Source organism: Natrix helvetica, assembly GCF_964273705.1.
Source record: "Natrix helvetica genome assembly, chromosome: 1".
NCBI classification, from domain to species: Eukaryota; Metazoa; Chordata; class Lepidosauria; order Squamata; family Natricidae; genus Natrix; species Natrix helvetica.
In genome coordinates, this window is record NC_138548.1 from 110,832,698 (window position 1) to 110,852,534 (window position 19,837).

General features: G+C 42.5%; 1 protein-coding gene across 1 annotated transcript in view; it reads left to right on the forward strand.

Moving 5' to 3' along the window:
* The first annotated feature begins 7,793 nt into the window (after positions 1-7,793).
* CTSD (cathepsin D) overlaps positions 7,794-19,837 on the forward strand; it is a 31,767-nt gene continuing 19,723 nt past the window's right edge. Inside the window, exons 1-2 of the mRNA XM_081935462.1 lie at positions 7,794-7,953; positions 11,428-11,584. Of these exons, the coding sequence (XP_081791588.1) occupies positions 7,889-7,953; positions 11,428-11,584 (222 nt within the window). The 5' untranslated portion in view covers positions 7,794-7,888. The remainder of the gene's footprint in view (positions 7,954-11,427; positions 11,585-19,837) is intronic.

A 19,837-nucleotide genomic window follows, 5' to 3' on the forward strand; every position in this document is an offset into this window, starting at 1 on the left:
AGCCAATGTTTTGGTTGCTAAGCAAGAGCATTGTTAAGTGAGTTTCACCACGTTTTACAAGTTGGCCACACCCACCGTCCCATGACTGCCAAGCCACTCCCACTCAGTCACATGGCTGGCAAGCCACTCCCACCCAGTCACATGGCTGGCAAGCCACTCCCACAAAGCAGGCCACACCTACAGAAGAGGTTCTAAAATTTTTTGAAACCCACCACTGGTGTGGGCATGGTGGGCATGGCCTAGTCAGGCTCCTGCACCATGGCAGGGGCGGTGGTGTTCGCCTTCCCCAGGCTCAAGAGGCTTTCCTCAAGCCTCTGGAAGGGCAAAAACTGCCTCCCCTGGGCTCCGGAGTGTTTCCGGGAGGCCCATTTCCCCCCCTCTTTGAACCTCCGCACAGGCCCTACACTTACCTCGCATCCAAAATCGGCCGCGTGGAGACTCCTGGGAGGGGCAGGGCAAGGTGGGAAGGGAGGGGTGGGGTAGATGGGTCAGCCAGGGATGGGATTTGGAGGTTCTCTGAACCAGCCATAATGTTAGCTACAGGTTCTCCCGAACCTAGGTGAACCCGTAGCAGCCCATCCCTGAATTGGAGACAATTCAGAGAGCAGCATGGCTACGGCATATATGTAGCTTATGATACAGGTGCTTTAGCACTTCCAGGCTGTCTGGCTTCATGCCTGGCTCTGACTTTAGCAGGGATTATTCCAGCAAATTAAAAGGGTGGGTTCAAATGGATTTCTTTCGGTGTGGGAAGGCGAATGCTTCTCAGTAGCAGTTGCTGGTAAAATAAATGAGAGGGTGTTGTTGCATTCATGTCCTACTTGACGGCTTTCCAGCTGGTTACCAACTGTGGGAAGCATATGCCTAATTAGATAGGCCCTTGATATGATTCAGAAGTAATCTGTATATTTATGCTGGTCATTATGAGACATATGACAAATAAAATATTTACGGGCATTCTAACCTGTGATAATAGTGAGCCTCAGAAGCTAGTAAAAACTAGTTCCTTGTCCTTTGACTTCTTGAAGTCACTGAATCTAAATGCAACCTCCTTGGGAAGGGGCGGTGGGGTGGCAGTAATTATTCGGGAGGACTTAGAGCCGAGGGAGTCTACTGTGCCACAGACGTCCGGATGTGAATCCCTTGTTGTGAAATGGGGCCCTGGGAGACAGTTGGGCCTGCTGATAGTATACCTGGCTCCTCGCTATACATCAGCGGCCCTGCCTGAACTCCTCGAGCTGATCGCATCGGTGGCGGTCGAGACCCCCAAACTTTTAGTGATGGGGGATTTTAACCTGTCATCGATGGGAGAAGCATTAGAGGGGGTTCGGGAGTTCATGGCTTCCATGACAGCCATGGACCTGACTCAAATGATTCAGGGCCCGACACACGAGGGAGGACACACTCTGGACCTCGTTTTTGTCTCTGGCCAGTGGTTGAGTGATCTGGGAGGAGGGGACTTAACCATCACTCCCCTGTCATGGTCAGATCACTCACTCCTTCGTCTTGACTTCCCTGGTGCTACCTCCCGCTGCGGGGAGGCGGAACCGGAAAGCACTAGATGGTTCCGCCCCAGGCGCCTGATGGAACCAGATAGGTTCCAGACGGAGCTTGGGCCACCTCCTGTAACCTTGACCCGCCCCCGGGTAGAGGACCTGGTGGTCACGTGGAATAATGCGACTACCGGGGCCTTGAACCGGGTGGCGCCTTTGCGGCCTCTCCGGCGGCAACGATCCACCCTGGCCCCTTGGTTTACCGAGGAGCTGAGGGTGATGAAATGCCGCAAGAGACGTCTAGAGAGTCGTTGGAGATCCTCTCGTTCCGAACTTGATCGAACACAGGCACGAGCCCATTTAAGGACGTACCTTGTGGCATTGAGAGTGGCCAAACGCCAATATTGTGCCACTCTCATTGCATCCGCAGAGAACCGCCCTGCCGCCCTGTTTCGGGTGTCCCGCTCCCTCTTGTTTCAGAGGCCACGGGAGGCCCCTCTACAGGGCAGAGCAGAGGAATTTGGGAAATATCTGCAGGATAAAATCGCTCAAATCCGGAAGGATTGGGTCCCTGTTAGTGGTCCAATGGAGACGTCCGTGGCGAGTCTTGAGGAATCGACCTGGGAGGAGTTTGACTTGGTTGCCATCGAGGATTTGGACAGAATGCGTGGACGACTGCGACCCACCACATGTTTATTGGACCCGTGCCCCTCCTGGCTTGTACTGGCATCCTGGGAGGTTACACGAGACTGGCTCCTGGACCTAGTGAACGCTTCGCTGAGCGAGGGGTCTCTCCCGGCCGCCTTGAAAGAGGCGGTGGTGAGACCCTTGCTCAAGAAGCCTTCCCTGGATCCTTTGGAGCTGGCCAATTATCGTCCTGTCTCCAACCTTCCCTTTTTGGCGAAGGTTGTAGAGAGTGTGGTGGCCTACCAGTTTCCACGGCATCTGGAGGAAAATGATTATCTAGACCCGCGCCAGTCCGGCTTCCGCCCCGGTCACAGCACGGAGACGGCCTTGGTCGCGTTGGTGGATGATCTCTGGAGGGCCAGAGATAGAGGTTGTTCCTCTATCCTGGTCCTATTAGACCTCTCGGCGGCTTTTGATACCATCGACCATGGTATCCTGCTGCGCCGGCTGGAGGGGTTGGGGGTCCGGGGCACCGTTTTGCGGTGGTTCAGCTCCTACCTTTCTGGCCGGACGCAGCGTGTGTTGGCAGGGGAGGAGAGGTCGACCCTACGCCCCCTTACTTGTGGGGTGCCACAGGGGTCGGTCCTCTCGCCACTCCTGTTCAACACATATATGAAGCCGCTGGGTGACATCATCCGTGGTTTCGGGGTGGGATACCATCTGTATGCTGATGATACTCAGCTGTACTTTTCCACCCCGAACCACCCCAACGAGGCCATCGAAGTGATGTCCCGGTGTGTGGAAGCCGTACGGATCTGGATGGATGACAACCGACTCAAACTCAACCCCTCCAAGACGGAGTGGCTGTGGGTACCGGCTCCCCGGTTCAGCCAATTAATTCCATCATTGGCCATTGGGGGAATTCAACTTGCCCCCGTGGAGCGGGCGCGCAATTTGGGCGTCCTCCTGGATGCCCGGCTGTCCATGGATGACCATGTGACAGCCGTGGCAAGGGGGGCGTTCCACCAGGTTCGCCTGGTGTGCCAATTGCGCCCCCTACTGGACCGGGACGCCTTACGCACAGTCACTCATGCGCTGGTGACGTCTCGCTTGGACTACTGTAACGCTCTCTACATGGGGCTTCCCTTGAAATGCACCCGGAGGCTACAGTTGGTCCAGAACGCAGCCGCGCGGGTAATTATGGGGAGTACTAGGTACTCCCATGTGACACCGTTCCTGCGCGAGCTGCACTGGCTTCCTGTGGTCTATCGGGTGCGTTTCAAGGTTTTGATAACAATCTTTAAAGCGCTCTATGGCTCAGGACCTAGTTACTTGCGGGATCGTATTCTGCCCCATACATCCCTGCGACCAATCCGCTCGCACAGAGAGGGCCTCCTCCAGGTGCCGTCCACCAGACAGTGTCGAGGGGCGGCGCCTAGGAGTAGAGCCTTCTCTGTGGCGGGCCCAGCCCTGTGGAATGACCTCCCTCCGGATATTAGGAATACCTCTGACCTCCGCTCCTTTCGTGTAAAGTTCAAGACCCACCTTTTTCAAGTTGCTGGCCTGGCTCAACTTTGATCCAACTATATCGCTCCTGACGGGTTTTTTATTTGGGGTATTTTAATTGCATTCAATTTATTTAGGGGTTTTTAAACATCGTGTTTTTACTTGTTTTTATCTATCAGTTCACCTCCTCCTTGTATATGTCGTGTATATGTCTTGGTATATGTTTTGTTATATGTATGTCGATATATTTATTTCCTATGTTTTTTTGTACGCCGCCCCGAGTCCTTCGGGAGAGGGTGCGGCTAAGAAATAAATATTTATTATTATTATTATTATTATTGTGAAGTTTGGATTTATCTTATAGTAAGTTAGGACTAAAGGGACACAGTGACTCAGTGGTTAAGACACTGAGGTTGTCGATCAGAAAGGTTGGCAGTTTGGTGGTTCGAATCCCTAGCACCGCATAATGAAGTGAGCTCCCATTACTTATCCCAGCTTCTGCCAACCTACAGTAGTAGTTCAAAAGCACGTAAAAGTGCAAGTAGAAAAATCAGGAACCACCTTTGGTGGGAAGGAAACAGAGTTCCGTGTGCCTTCAGTGTTTAGTTATGCCAGCCACATGACCACAGAGACGTCTTCGGACAGCGCTGGCTCTTTGGCTTTGAAACAGAGAGGCGCACCGTCCCCTAGAGTCGGGAACAACTAGCACCTATGTTACCTTTACCTTAAGTTAGGATTTGCCTATTCCGTTTTTTAACTCTAGCTTTTCTCTTTTACATGCCAACCATCTTGTCAGTGGTGACAGAAAGAATAAAGTTGGGGGGTCACTTTTGCCCAAGAATATTGCAGCAGTAGCACCCTAGGTTCAGGGTTCAGAGAAATTATAGTTTTACGGGATTCTGTCAGAAGAATAAATTGGGGTTCCAATTTGAGCCGGGGTGGCCCAAGCATTAAAAAATGAAATGAGAAATGGGGTACAGTGACACAGCTTTATAGGGGAGTTTTGTCCTGGTATGGGAGTGTGTCTATGTGCTGATTCTAGGGTGATACTGGAGGGGCATGTATGTCATCTATGACGTTTATTCTTGTGAACATGCAATTCCACTGGGAGGCCGAATTTAATTAACTCCATTAGTATTGATAGACCTTTGATATGTGGATTATATCTGGATAACTCATTTGGGGGTTTGAGAATATTTGAGTAAAAGTTTTCCCGTTTGCTATTTTTACTTGATTAACTGAGTTTCAGCTTGACTGTCAATTATCTAATGGAGACTCCGATTCTCAGTCCATTGTGGATTCTGATACTGTTTTAAGGGAAGATGGAAGCAGTATAGTGGTTGCAGGCGGTTCGCCCCAGTATGGGCATACCGGAGCCTGCCCGGAGTACCAGGTACCGTTCTGGTACGGTGCTCCAGAGAGCCCACCCACCCGCCCTCGCTCCTTATCTGTCTTTAAAGTCTTCAGCGTTTCTGCACACTGCGCATACAGCACCTGTGTGATGCTCCGCTGAGCAGCTCGAGCGTCACGGAGGCTCGCAGAGGCGTTGCTGGACCGTAAGATGCATGTGCGCGTCCACGTGGACGACGGCGGGCCCGTTCCAACCGTACCAGTTGGAACGGGATCCGGAACCCACCACTGAAGAAGTATTAAGAATAAAATACATTTTGATATAAAGTCCCTCACAATTCTATGCTCATTTCCCAAAGATTCAACATCTTAGGGTATAATTTTAGTTATATTCAACATACCTGATTGGTTCCCCAGAAATTCTTGTCACATTTGTTGCAGTACTTGAATGGTATTGCTTATTTTGGGAACCCATAATATCCAAATTATAGTTCTGATATTTACAGAATGCCCCTTAGGCATCCATGCTGAGTCATCCTTGGTCTAATAAACTTTAATCTATTATCATATGATGAACAATACATTCAGTTGAACACATTAGGAATGATCATGAAATCCTGATGTTATGTAATACTATTACGGAAGTCTCCTAGTTTTTAGTCATTTGTGATTATTTTCCCATAAAACAAAAGAGAACAACCAGCCAATCTGCTTTCATGGATTCTGGAGATGAGTATGTCCTACTAATTTTTTTTTGAAAACCTTAAGTGAAAATTGTTTATATCAGAATGAATCTATAAGATACGGTTTCTCCTCATATTCTGTAATACCTGTACATTTTCCAATATCATAAAAGTGTTTTCATTAATTTACTTAGAGCAGGGGTGTCCAAACTTGGGAACTTTAAGACTTGTGGACTTCAACTCCCAGAATTCCCCAGCCAGCCATGGCTGGGGAATTCTGGGAGTTGAAGTCCACAAGTCTTAAAGTTCCCAAGTTTGGACACCCCTGACTTAGAGCAAACCACCCTGTAATTTCCTGCATTACTTCAGATTCTTTTTTGAACATCCACATTCAATTAGTTCTCTTTCCAATCTCTCATTAGGAGGAACTTTAGAATGACAGCAAAATGGACTTGCAGTACTGGCCACCTCACCTTAAGCTTGTCCTTTGGGCAGTGTCACAATAAGAAGAAAAATACTACTATAACTCTAGAACAAGTAATAGCAACTTAACATGATCTCAGTCATGGGCTGGGAACAAGATAAAGGCAGTAAATAAAAGAGAGACTAAAATAGACCATGTGCCTCAAATAATGATCACAATTATTTAGGGTATTCAATAAAATACAACACTGTCTTCTAGGCAAATAGAATTGAGCAGAAATATTTTTTGAAAGGAAAAATGACGAACCCTCCCTAAATTGTTGCAAAGAACTATGGGATAGTAAGTACTTATCTCAGTTCAATGACAATGCTGTCACAGCAAACTGCATTCATGTCCCCCTGAAGTGGCATGTTAGCATTATCATTGTCAAATACTTCTACTTGAAGTTATGATAAGTGCAAACAATGTTACTAAAGCCAGGGCTGAGAGACAGATGAAAATAATTAGACCTTTCTATTAATTATAATTCCCAAGTTTGAGAAAAACTCATTTTTAGGAGTCCTGTAGGATTCTACAGTTGCTGGCTTCAGCTTCTCCTTAACGTTTTCCTGCATTGATGAAAATAATTAAGGAAAATTATAAAGTGGTGTGTCGATCAGTTGAAGCTCCTTTGACTCCAAATGAGCTCCTTTAACTCCAGTTGAGCTAGTCACTAATGTGTTTTCATACCAGGTCTGTACAATTCCAGATGTAGAGCAAATACCCTCTGTGGTTCTTCTTCTCTGCCCCATAAGCAGGGGAGATCTCCAAAAGAGGAAGACACCAGGCAGATGATGTGTTTATCAGGCTCCCCTAATATCTGGAGTTGTCCCCACTCAGCATTATTATTGTTAATTTGCATCTAATTAATCCCCTGAGCTAAACCAATGTTTTTCAAGCTTGGCAACTTTTAAGATGTGTGGACTTCAACCCCCAGAATTCTTCAGCTAGCATGCTGGCTGGAGAATTCCGGGGGTTGAAGTTCACACATCTTAAAATTGCCAAGCTTGAAAACAGTGACCTAAATAATAACAAGTGAGCAAACTTAACACTAGAACTGAGGACACCGCTGCAGCTTCAAGGAGTCTTTGAGAAAAACTCGTCACATGCCTAGTTGTACATCATCCTAGCTTCTTGGCTACTGCTTGAACCCAGTGATCTAAGCCCCAGAGAGTACTTAATCCCACTGAACAAGCTTTAGGGCTCCTGTTCGTAACTCATGGCTAGTGGTGACGGAATTCCTTCTTTCCCCAACACCTTGGCTGGATGAAGAAGTCACCCAGCAACAATATGGGGAAATATACGTGTACAACAGGGTGTAATAGCACGTGTGAACGAAGGGCACTCAAGGAGTGGCAAAACGATAACCCCGAAGAAGCCACTGTAAAAGGATTCGTTTCTCGCTAAACGGGTTGCTGCCAGTCCCTGAGTCATACGGGACTGAGCTTTCAGCGTGGGCGTGCTCCACACAGAATGCCCTTCAGCACCCACCCAGCCGGTTGCCCAAAGGAGGTGTGCGGGCACGCTCAGCATTCAGAAGCATCAACCTTTCCCGACGGCGGTGAAATTACTCTATATCCCCTCCCGGCTCTGAGACCGGCTAACTAAAGGGTTAAATCCAGCCCCGCCTCCTTCCCGATCACATGCTCCGGAGTTGCAAAGGGTGGCTCGGTCAGCTGATAAAGCAATCACGCGGTTGGGCTGCTCAGTCGTCTTCAGCAGATCCCGGGTCGTGGTTTGCTCGCCTGGTTTAGCTCGATCTTGCTATGATGGGGCTTCGCGATTTAATATTGCTCGCCTCTCTGGTGGCTGCTTGTTCGGCGCTGATCAGGTGAGGATCGGCTTTCTTTTGGTGCTAAAGGACCCCCGAGTGGGAGGGTGGGGTTGGTAGCTTTGCAAACAGACTCGGGAGCCTAAAAAAACCGAGGCTGCATTTTGCAAGGCATGGACTCCATTGTTGTGGCCTCCGTTGTTGTGGGCACCGTTTATGCTCTTCTGGATACTTTCATTTCCTCTGGGAAGGTGTGCCTAAAAGCAGCCATCGTGTTTTGATTTTTGCCCACCCTTAGGCATCGATTGATTGGAATTAGAAGAGCCTGATCGCATCCTCTGGGTTGGATGCTCTGTTGAAGAAGTAACAAAAATATATATTTTTTTCTGAACGGGCTTAAATGTGGACAATTTGTTTGAAAGGAAACGGGGGTGCTCTGGAATCGGTGGCCAATCTTCCTTACTGCCGACTTCTTTCAGAACTGCACCCCTGCTTCTGAAAATTCAGATCGATTCTCAATATGCTTGATCTAAGCTAAAGATATTGAGGAAACCTGCCCAAGGACTCTTAACTATAAGTTATAACCTTCTCCGATGGTCTGTCTTGTGATAGCAAATTAAAGACCGACCTTTCTAGAGGGCACCAGGTTGCAAAAGTTGGCTCTAATTTTAAAAAAAAATAAGCATTGGTTATGTTAATATTGTAAGCAGGCTGTTAATGTCTACAGCATGAAAGATCTTGTTTCCAGTTTCTGTTATATTTTTTTCCACTTTGTGGCCTTTGGACACTTGTTTCTCACCTTCTGATTCATGCACCCATGCATTTTTCTTGATAATATGCTTCTGAAATTTTCCAAAAGTCAGCCATCATCTAATACAATGATTTTTCCCCCTATTGGGCACTTGGGGATGGGAAAGGAAACATTTGCCCAGTGTATTCATGTGCACTTTTTCAATAGTTTCAAGTTATGATCTGATGGACATTGTTTCTCTAGTTTGTGGTTTCAAGATGAAAAAGGATGTAAAACGTGAATTGCATAAAAGTTAAAAGACTCTTGTCTTTCATTTGGGCGGGGAGATAATTTAATTTTTGAGCAGCGATTAATTTAGTTCATCCAAAAAATGGCAAGAGGAACAGTCCAAGTGAATAGTACAAGTTCTCTGGTTGCTGCCTACTGATTGGAGCTGTAAAGATAAATTTCATCTTAAAAACACACTTCTAACCGCAACTGCCACAAAATAGTTCCCCTCCCTTATGTCACATATCTTCTTGTTTTTATATATGCATCAGACAACCCCTATTAAAGATAGCATTATCCTAAAAATTAGCACAATCATACTATTTTGGTGGTGGTGCATTTTAATGGTAGAAAGTACTGCCTATGTGTCTGGTAGTGTTGAGATCCATGCTGGTCAGATGAATAATATAACTATGCTCAGATATTCCATAAAGCTAATACTTCAGTTTATAATTTTTTTAAAATTTTATAATTTTAAATTAATTTATAATTTTAAATTAAAATTATTCAGTTTATAATTTTTTAAAATTAAAAGAGTTATTTCTTAGAATATAGGAAATACCCTAATTCTGCAGATGGGAGTTGAAAAGTTAACAGCACAGTTAAGTTATATTTAGGCATCTCCATTGGCGAGAAAGGTCACCCTGAGTAGAGTCTATAACTCTTCCTTGCTGTCTGCAGGAATTAGGAAAATACTCTGTCGCTGATATGAGGCTGTTTATTTCTTTTACATCTAATTCAATTTTACTTTTCAGCCTAATACATCATTGTAGGCTGAGATAACCATGCATGCTTGTTTGTTATGTTTTTAAAACCTTAACAACTGGCATTTTATTTAAACATCATAATGTAATTTGAGTGAAATACTAAAGTTGAAAATTAATGTATTCTGTGATTAAGCACAAGCATCCAGTATTTGATACATGTGTTTTCTTTCTTCTAATAAGAAACCCCAAATCCTTATTTTGATAATTGAGCAGTTTTTTTAATACCAGTCAGCATTAGTACTGATTGGGGAAGAAGAACGTCCTATCCTTCTTTCCCCAAAGTCTCCAATAGGCCTGGACAATTGGCTGCTTTCAGAAAGAAGCATAGTGAGATTATGATGATGATGATAGCATCCACTTTTCAAAATCTTTTCCTACTTGCTAGAGAAAGGGATAGTCTGGATACAGGGCCCAAATTGAAGGCAACATATAGTGGCTGGCTTCCAATATCACATGAAGTTTGTGCACCTGATTTCAAAAGGCAGTGCCATTGGGACTTGCTGACACTAATGAAAAACCAGTAGGAGTAAATGTAGTAATTAAAGCTGCAGCCTGATTCTCATTTATGAGATTAAGCACCATTGAACTTACTTACGTTTGAACATATATTGACTACTGTACATAATGAATGACTAAAGTTACTTCCATTTACTTCTGGGCTTCTTTCATTGAGGAGTGTACCTGCATTTTAAAATATGAATAATACCACTTAACTAAAACTCTTCCCTACCTCTCCTCTTCCCCCTATTTTCTCAACACCATAAAGACAACTTGATTTCTCTATCTTTTAAACTTGTTGGTTCCTGTTAAACCTGTTGGTAATTCTTTCTGGTTTGATATTGTATACCTGGTATAACATCATATATAGCTCTGATTTTGACATGAGGGTTAAGCATAACATGAAACAGATTGTAGGTCAGGAAGATGCCTTTTGGTCTTTAGATAATGCATATTTTTGATGTTTCAGGAATTTTATCCTTCCAAGTAATGTATTAACTTTAAAGTGACATTTAACAGATTAAAGATGTCAGTCCAAAGTAATTAGAGCTAACATGGGAAGCTTTCAGAGGTTGGCCTTTTAGCAAATACAGGTTAATAAAAGGGAGTAATGAAGCTTTGAAACCCTGCTCTGTAGGGAGGTTCCCATAATTACTGCAGGGTAAACTAGCAAGGCTCCATTAACTTCACAAGATCCATGCCAGTAAATCCTGGTGGAGAATACGTCTACTAGACAAACTGAACTTGATGGTTAGGTTTAGATTTAAAAAAATGAAAACTATTACTTCTATGCTGTGGGTTGTCCTTGGCTTACCAGCACAATTGGCATCAGAATTTTTATTGCTAAGTAAGGTCATTAAGTGAGTCATGCCCAATTTTATGTCCTTTTGTGCCACGGTTGTTAAGCAAATTGCTGCAGTTGACATGGTTATTAAGTGACTCCAGCTTAATGGCATGCAGCAACCATTGGAAATACCTGTCAATTGCCAACCTCCCAAATTTGATCATGTGACCATGGGGATGCTGCGACTGTTGTGTGATGACCAGTTCCCAGTCACTTTTTTTCCCCATGCTGTTGTAACTTTAAATTGCAAATTGAGGGCTACTTGTACTTAAAAACATATTATGTGCTGTGAATGTTAACCTAAACTGAATCTTCCTGAAGAATTTCAGGAAAAAGAGAATATCAAGGAAAATTGCTGGCTAATACATGTTTCATTTTGTTGTTGCTTGATAATTTCTCCTGAACAGAATCCCTCTGAAGAAATTCCCTTCCATGCGTAGCATCTACAATGAATATGGGACCAATATCCAAGACTTGACTGAGTTGGGACAAATGCTGAAGTATAAATTTGGAGGTCCCGGTGCAGAAATACCTACCCCAGAGGCTCTGAAGAATTACATGGATGTAAGTAGGGCGGCAGTTTCCTCATCTTTTATCAGCTTTATTGGTTTTGGTCTTTTAGCTATGAGAAGAATCGATGTGATATCATACTAAATGAGACTAGGCAAATTAATCGGCTATAGAAATATATCAACAGCTGCCAGTATTAAGAACTGTACACTTACTCCTGCCTCATGGACAGCATACTTATTAAGTCCTGGTATAAACCTTGCTACAAACTATTTTCAGCACCCCACAAGTGAACGTTTATTCATTATGGTAATTGGAATTTGCTCATAAACACTTTGATTTGAGACTGCAACTATAAGCCACAGTGAACTGTTCAGACATATAAATACATGTGACAACTAATGTTCTTTAAAATATATTTTTCTTGTGTGACTGTTTAAATGTCACATTAAGCCATACTGTAGCTAACATTTGTAGAATAAGCCATAGTGGTTGGGTTTAAACAGCAGACACTCCCAAAGAAATCACATTATGGCTTGCAGTTTATGGGAATCTTTCCTTTGAGTTGGATAGAATCGGTGACTAGTTTACAGAATACACTAAACTATAATTGGTTTCTTTGGTTTTGGCTTAATGTGCAAATAATTATTATGGTTTATAGTTTAGCTTACTATGGAAGCCCATCAATTGTAGTTTATACAGCAAAGCAGTTAGATCATGGTTTAGAAGAGGTTGTAAGTCAAGCTATCAAATTGGAGGGAATATCCTACAGACCAGCCAGTGGTGGCTTCCAGATCCCGTTCCAACCGGTACAGTTGGAAAGGGCCCGGCGTCGCCCACATGGATGCATATGGCATGCGCATGCGTCATACCTGCCTGCGATGCCTCCGCAATGCTCCAGCTGCTCGCCGGAGTGTCGCGCAGGCGCTGTACGTGCCATTCAGGTGTGCAGAAGCGCCAAAGGCTTAAAAGAAAGGTGAGAAGCTAGAGCAGGTGGGTGGGCCCTCCGGAGCACCGTACCAGATCGGTGGACAGGCTCGGGTACGCCCATATCAGGGCGTACCGCCTGCAACCCACCACTGAGGCCAGCACTCTGCTTCATGCAGGAGGTTCAGAATTAGAATATGCTGAACACTTGGCAGGTTAGTATCAGGAACCTTCAGTAATTAGTTCCATTATGAAGCAAGTCTATCAAGCTTTTGCAGAAGAACAGGTTCCTAACTTTTCTGCATAAATAAAATCAGATGTATATTATGAATGTGGCATTGTATCAAACCATAAACAGATTTGTGTCTGATAAGAAATATAGCTACCATTGGAGAAAGTAGTCAGAATATATATTTATAAATGTCAGCTGGCCAGTGCGCATGCGGGTTCTGGCCAGCTGAGTTCACCCTTTTTTAAAGCCATTTTTCGCCCTCCCCAGGCTCCTATAAAGCCTCTAGAGCCTGGGGAGGGCGAAAAGAGCCTCCCCCGCCCCTTCCCTGAAGTTTTCGGAATGCTTAAAACGACCCTCCGAGCAAACCGGAAGTCACTTCCGGTTTGCTCAGAGGGTCATTTTGAGCGCTCCGAAGGCATCAGGGAAGCCTCCAGACAGTCCCTGAAGACTCCGGAAGGCATCTGGGAGGGCGAGGGAGGCTCTTTTCACCCTCCCCAGGCTCCTATAAAGCCTCTGGAACCTGGGGAGGGCGAAAAAAGCATGTAAAAATGGGAGGGTCGCGCCTGTAGTGCGCGCATGTGCACTGGGGGTTTGCGCATAGCATTATGGGTATGGCACCCCTGCACACGACCCCCCTGTGCTCACCCCACTTGTGGCACGCAAGCCAAAAAAGGTTCGCCATCGCTGCACTAGGGATTGGTTTAATTGAACTTGGCTCTTTCAACCTATCATTTCCACATAATAATTCTTGGTTTTCCTTCATCCAGTTCCCATGCCTGCTCTCCCAGTTGTCAAATCCTATGTAGTGCAAATCATTGTTCTCTCTTAATGTTACTTTGCTGGAGGGGGAGCTGCTACAGAGAGAGTCCTTATGAAACTGCAGTTATACTGGAACAGCCAGGTTGTCTGTTGAAATCCAGATACTGTTCCAAGCTAGTATCACCTAATATGAGAAAAAGGTTGTATTGGAAATTATTTCCATTAAACTCCAGTGGTATTGATAGGTGCTGTTATTGGTTTGACATCATAGCATTTAAAGAAATCCAGTCATTTTTGACCTGGGAGACTAAGACACCACAAAATTGAAGTGAAGACCATTCTTCATTATTCTTGAGATAATAATGCCCTGAAGCTCAGGGTTGGGTGTTGAGAGATTTTATTTTTAAACCCATATTCTGCATGTTTCCTCATGTCAATCTCTGTCAAAGTCTGTCTATATCTGGTTACCAGTACAGTGTCTGGTAACTTGGCTGATGTCATCTTTCAAAAACAAAATTTGAAGTCTAAAATGTTCCCATTTCCACTATGCTTGTTCAGCTTATGCTTATTGTCCTTCTATAAATATAGCTTAAATTTTAAGTTGTTGTTGCCATTGTCCTAGTGATTTTCATTATGCTTCTGAGATGCCTGCCTGCTTTCCAATAAACTGTTAAATAGAAACTGCCACTTATTCGATCTGGAAAAGGATATGTACTGCAGTGAAGTTGATGAGGTTCCTCTTCCTTTTGAAAGCATCACATATTCCTATGAGGCATATGGGAGAACAGCAGTGTGTTGGGGAGAAGAGATGAGTAGCTGCCAGTGTGGCTGGAACCTAGGAAATAAATGAAGCATGTGTCTCTTTTCTCCCTCTCTTCCCCCACCCCCATTATCTGCTATGAATCTAAATGGTCTGTACCTCCAATTTGGAAAAGTTAAGTACAGAGATTGGCAACCTTAAACATTCAAAAAGCCACAAAGGTCCTAACCAGAAGCCCCCCCCCCCCCCATTCAGTTCTGGAGCCAACCGAAAGGCCCGTTTCCCTACCATAGAGTCTCCTAATGCAATGTCCTTTTTCCTCTACCTATCCCTTAACCAAAAGCCTTATTAATTCTGGAGCTGACCAGAAAACCTTCCCTTTGGCATAGAGTCTCTTTCTGGTCTGCCATGCTTCCCCTCTCCCACAACCCCTGCTATCAAAATTGTGGCGCTGGCCGGTGATGAGCTTCAGCAGAGGGATGAAAGAACTACATGTGGCTCCAGAGCCATGGGTTGCTGACCCCTGTGGTAGTCCTTGACTTACAGCTACAATTTCTGTTGCTAAACAAAGGGATTAAGTGAGTCGCACCCAGTTTTAAAACCTTTGGGTTTTTTTGCCATGGTTGTTGTGAATCATGTAGTTGTTAAGCAAATCCAGCTTCCCCCATTGATTTTGCTTGTTGCATCTAGCTGGGAAGATCGCAAATGGCAAATACATGATCCTGAGATCCTCTAACCACTGTGAGAACATGCTGGTTGCCAAGTGCATGAATTTTTATCCCAGAATCAGGGGCATGGAACAATGGTCATCAATGCAAGGAATGGTTGCAAGCCACCTTTTTCAGTGGTGTTGTAACTTTCAACAGTTGCTTAATGAAGTCAAGGAGTGGCCTATATTTTATCATATTTCTTCTCTAGTGGTTTGTCATTTTGTTTGCCAATTCCAAGTGAGCTCTACAAGAATGGTATGGAATTGTTTAATCAAGCTTTATGTGTGATGTTGAAATGTACCAAGTAAAATTGCTCAATATGATCTGGCTCCGTATTATTATTATTTTGGAAAAATTTAACTTATTTTTGGAGTATTAGACAGACCTTTTTCCCTCAAAAAAGAGGGTGAAAATCTGGGCGCGTCTTATACACTGAATGCAGCATTTTTGGCCTCCCAAAACTCCGCCCCCTTTGCAAAAATGGCCGTCCAGAGCCTTTAGGAGGCTTCCAGGGTGCTCCTAGGGACTGGTAAGGGCAGAAATGAGCGAAAAACAGCCAATTTTTTGCTTGCTTTTGCCTCCCAGCCCTCAGGAACACTATAAGCCTCCTAAAGGCTATGCATGTCCTTTTTTTTTGACAGAAAACGGGTCAGTTTTCGTGAAAAAAAAGGTGGTTTTGGGGAGGTCTGCAGAGTGCAAAAAATTTTTTTTAATTTGCCTCTTCAAAATCTTGGTGCGTTTTATACTCCGATGCGTCTTACACTCCAAAAATATACAGTAATTGGTCTTTGGCTTGGATGGGGAGAAGGAGGTAGCATATTAAATCACATTTGGCAATTATATACAGTCCAAATCTTGTTTGTTTGTTTGTTTGTTTTTATATGCCGCCCTTCTCCCAAAGGACTCAGGGCGGTGTACAACATTAAAAAACACACATCCCGAAAGTTAAAAAGAAATTAAATACATATCCAAATCTTCACTTGAAGACCTTCTTGTTGAGGTGATACCTTTCCAGGTTAGACTTACAGTGATTTAGATGATATTCAGACATAAATATACCTATATCGAATGTTTTGAAGCATATCTTCACAATCTGTTTTTATAAATTTATAGGCCAGCCCATAATGCTTTCAAATAATTGAGTTGACATCTGTGAAGTTAATTGGGATGAATGCCATTGTAGGGACAAAAGGAACATCAGCCTAAACTCCTCTATCTGGCATACTTTCTGTGATATAAACTAGGTAGAAATGAAAAGTGTCTCAAAGTGCCAGTCCAACTATATTGCAGCTCTCATGCTGTTATTTGCATAAAACAAGGTAGCTTAGTCATGATATTCGAAAGCCATGTTAAAACCTCTTGTAACCTTAAGGTTCTGAACAAATTAGCTGTTCACACTCCTTCCGTTCTCATACTATCAATTATGTTTGTATAAAACAAGTACCAACTTGCTCTTTAACTGGTAGTCATACTTCATTTACAAGAACGGAATTGGCTCTTCTTCAGACGCATTTGAACCTGCATAGAATCTAAGGCAATTTATCTCCCCAATCGACAGGATCTGGAGGCTGTCAAAATCTATATGTACTTTATAGTGCACATAGATTTCTTTAAGTCCCATTGCTAAAACCTCTGCTTATTCATGCATCCAGTGGGTGGAGATTCTAGAGAGAATAAGACAGAGGGCTGATCAGGCTTGCATTTCTATTTTTTATTATTATTTGCCATTCACGTCATAAGACTTTCAAGATATTTGAATAGCAATTTAAACAAAAAAACAAACAAAAGTGAATGCAGCCAAGGACAGTTTGAACTAAAAGAGTTCAAGTCATCCATACAACTTGCTATGAACAAAATTATGAATTATTATAATTGCTGTTCCAATACTTGCCTGGTTTTAAAATTATAAGGATGCTGAGAATCTTGACACCATTGTATTTCAGGAACTTGTCAGGTAATTAAGAGAAGTGGGTTTGATGCTGACATTTTTGCTTTGTGTTACATTTTTCTCAAGGAAGTGTTGAAAGGTAATCTACAGTTCTGTATCTTTAAAAATAGTGTAATACCATGTTTCCCTGAAAATAAGACAGGGTCTTGTTTTCTTTTGACCCCTCAAAATAAGCGCTTGGCCTTATTTTCGGGGAGGTCTTATTATTATTGAGGTGCAGGAGGCGGTGAGCGTGGTCATCTCATGGCTGCTGCTGTGTTGCAATATTTTCGGGAAGTCTTAGTTTTGGGGGAGGGATTATTTTAGCGCATGTGCTCAAAAGCCTGATGGGGCTTATTATCCGTGAAGGTCTTATTTTCAGGGAAACAGGGTATTTGCAATGGGGGATGGATGATATTTGGGAATATTATGGCATGACTATAAGTATTGTCCAAAGTAACTTTGAAACAAGATGTGCGGCAAATAAATTTTGTAATAAATTAAAAAAAATAAATTATCTGATGCTTAATTAATTTTATTTTTATCTGCATATGTTTCATCTAGGCATAGCAAACATTGCTTTTTACATAATGAATGTCTTGTGCATTGAAGCAAATACATGATGTTTGAGTCTCATTATTCGTCTCTGCTTTGATGTGGTCTTTTGGTCTCCATGCACATGCCGTAGTCTCTATCTGCCTATGAGTCTTTTCACATCATCATCGAGGTTCACAAGAATTCTTTGTACCTAGGCTACAGGTACAAACATTATTTTAAACATTATTAGTTCCCCTCTGAATTAGCCACACCTATCCTGACATCATGTTGTAAAAGCTTTCTCCTTCCCCTTGGCAATTCTTTGGAGAATGAACACACACCATCCGCTGAAAATGCTCAATCTGTCTATTGTTCAAGCATGGGAATTGCAGAACAAGCTAGCTTTGCTCTTATTACACACAGGAAAGCAACTTTGAAAGTCAAGTCAAGGAGAGCTTGCTAAATTGCTCTCTGTACCTTTGCTTTTCAGAAGAATGGCAAACATAATCTGAATTGCACTAAGGAATCGCATGCAATTTAAATACAAGTGTAACAAACTAACCTTTCTCCAAAAAAAGCATTTTTCTCTCTGTTTGCCACACCTGATTAGCTGACATGCTATCATTTGAAATACGAATAAGATAAGTGTACCTCCTTTTCCTTTGCTGAAGTGGTTTCAATCTCCTAGTTTAAAAAAACCTACACTTTTGAATTGAATGGAAAGGTGTAAATTATTGAAACAATCTTCTTTGTATTTACTATATCTGTCTTTTCAGTTGTATAGGTGAGGCTCTTAACTTTTCATTCTTTACACAATTTTAAGCTAATCAGCAAAGAAAAATACAAATATATGCAATAGCATTCAATGGAACTTCAGAGTTGATGAGCACAGGATTTTAAAAAGGTCCTCCTGGAAATTATTATAAATAGAATGGAATATAGAATAGAAATCGTAAGGATACAAGCAACAAAGTTACAGTCATGCAGTCATAAGAGAGAGGAAATGGGTGATAAGAACGATGAGAAATGAACAATTCCAAAAAAATGAACAATTCCAAAACCTTTGTATTTGTCAAAATATTTGTTCTTTTGTAGAAGAATGCAGATTTTACACACAGTGTTTACAGAGTCAGCATATTTCCCCTATTTATTTGGGTCCTCATTTTACCCACTTCGGAAGGATGGAAGGCTGAGTCAGCTTTATTAATGCTATATAATTTTAGCCAACTCCCATGTCTTCTTGATATTCAATAAATTCCAAATAATATGGATATTATCAAGAACATGTATGTTTTAGATTTTGGATTAAAAGTAAGCACATCTTTATCTACCTGGATGTTTATTAAAAATGTAACTCAAAAGCTTGAGTGCCCTGTTTAAACCTAGACTAAGACGGATGCACTATAACTGGAAAAATACTGTATGCCAAAGTAGCTGTTAAAAATCAGTCTCCAAATTTATCAAGGAAATAGGTTTATAGTTTGAATACATATTAGAATGTTTGCCTGATCTGGGAATAACAGTGATTGCTTTATTAAAACTAAATGCAGTGGATTGATTTGAGAAAGCTGCACTATAAACCTCTAATAAAAGAAGAGATAAAAACCTGCTTTATGTTTTATACCGATCATTGGCCAAAGTCATTGACCATGAGTCTTCTACATTTTCATAGATTTAACTATAATGATAATCCTTGAAGCAAGTTCTGAGTATATGGGAAATGTGGTATATCCACCTTCTATTTAAAAAGAATCCATTGCTCCTTCAATTGATGAAGAATTAATATTATATAATTTAGAATTACATTCAAATGTGTTGAATAATGAATCTGGAATCTGTTCTTCTCCCACTTATATCCTAAATAAATGGTACAATATTACATTGCATAACTCATTTAATATCCAACTAACTTGCTCCATGTTCCATATCTCTCTGCTTTGTGCAAAGTAATCAAAACTCAGTTTAGAAGCCCAAAGAACTTATTAAATTTGCATTTAGCAGAGACCAAAGATCTTTATCAGACCAGGAATGGGTGAGATGTATAATGCCATCCAATTCTCTCTTAAACCACAATGACTATTTCAGAGAGAAACTTTGATGAGCATCTGCTTCAGCAATCTTTCAGTGAGAGATCAGCCTTCTGCATTAGTAGTGCCAACATCAGTCGATCCATCATGACTCAGCTTTCTCTAAATGAAAATTTTTGTGATACAAAATTGTCAAAAAGTAGAAAAAGTTGTCTACTAAAACATGGAACCACAGATGATTTCTTAGCAAATCTTTCCTTCGAAGCTGTTGAAAAACCACTGTAGTTGCTAAATAAACTAGCTTTAGCAATCTTGCTGAAGCTGTTTGAAAGAGCCTCATTATAGTGTTCTCATCTCAGCCACACCCAGCCCACCCCCACAGTTGTTCACATGGGTGAAAATACTATAATGAGGCTCTTTCACAATCA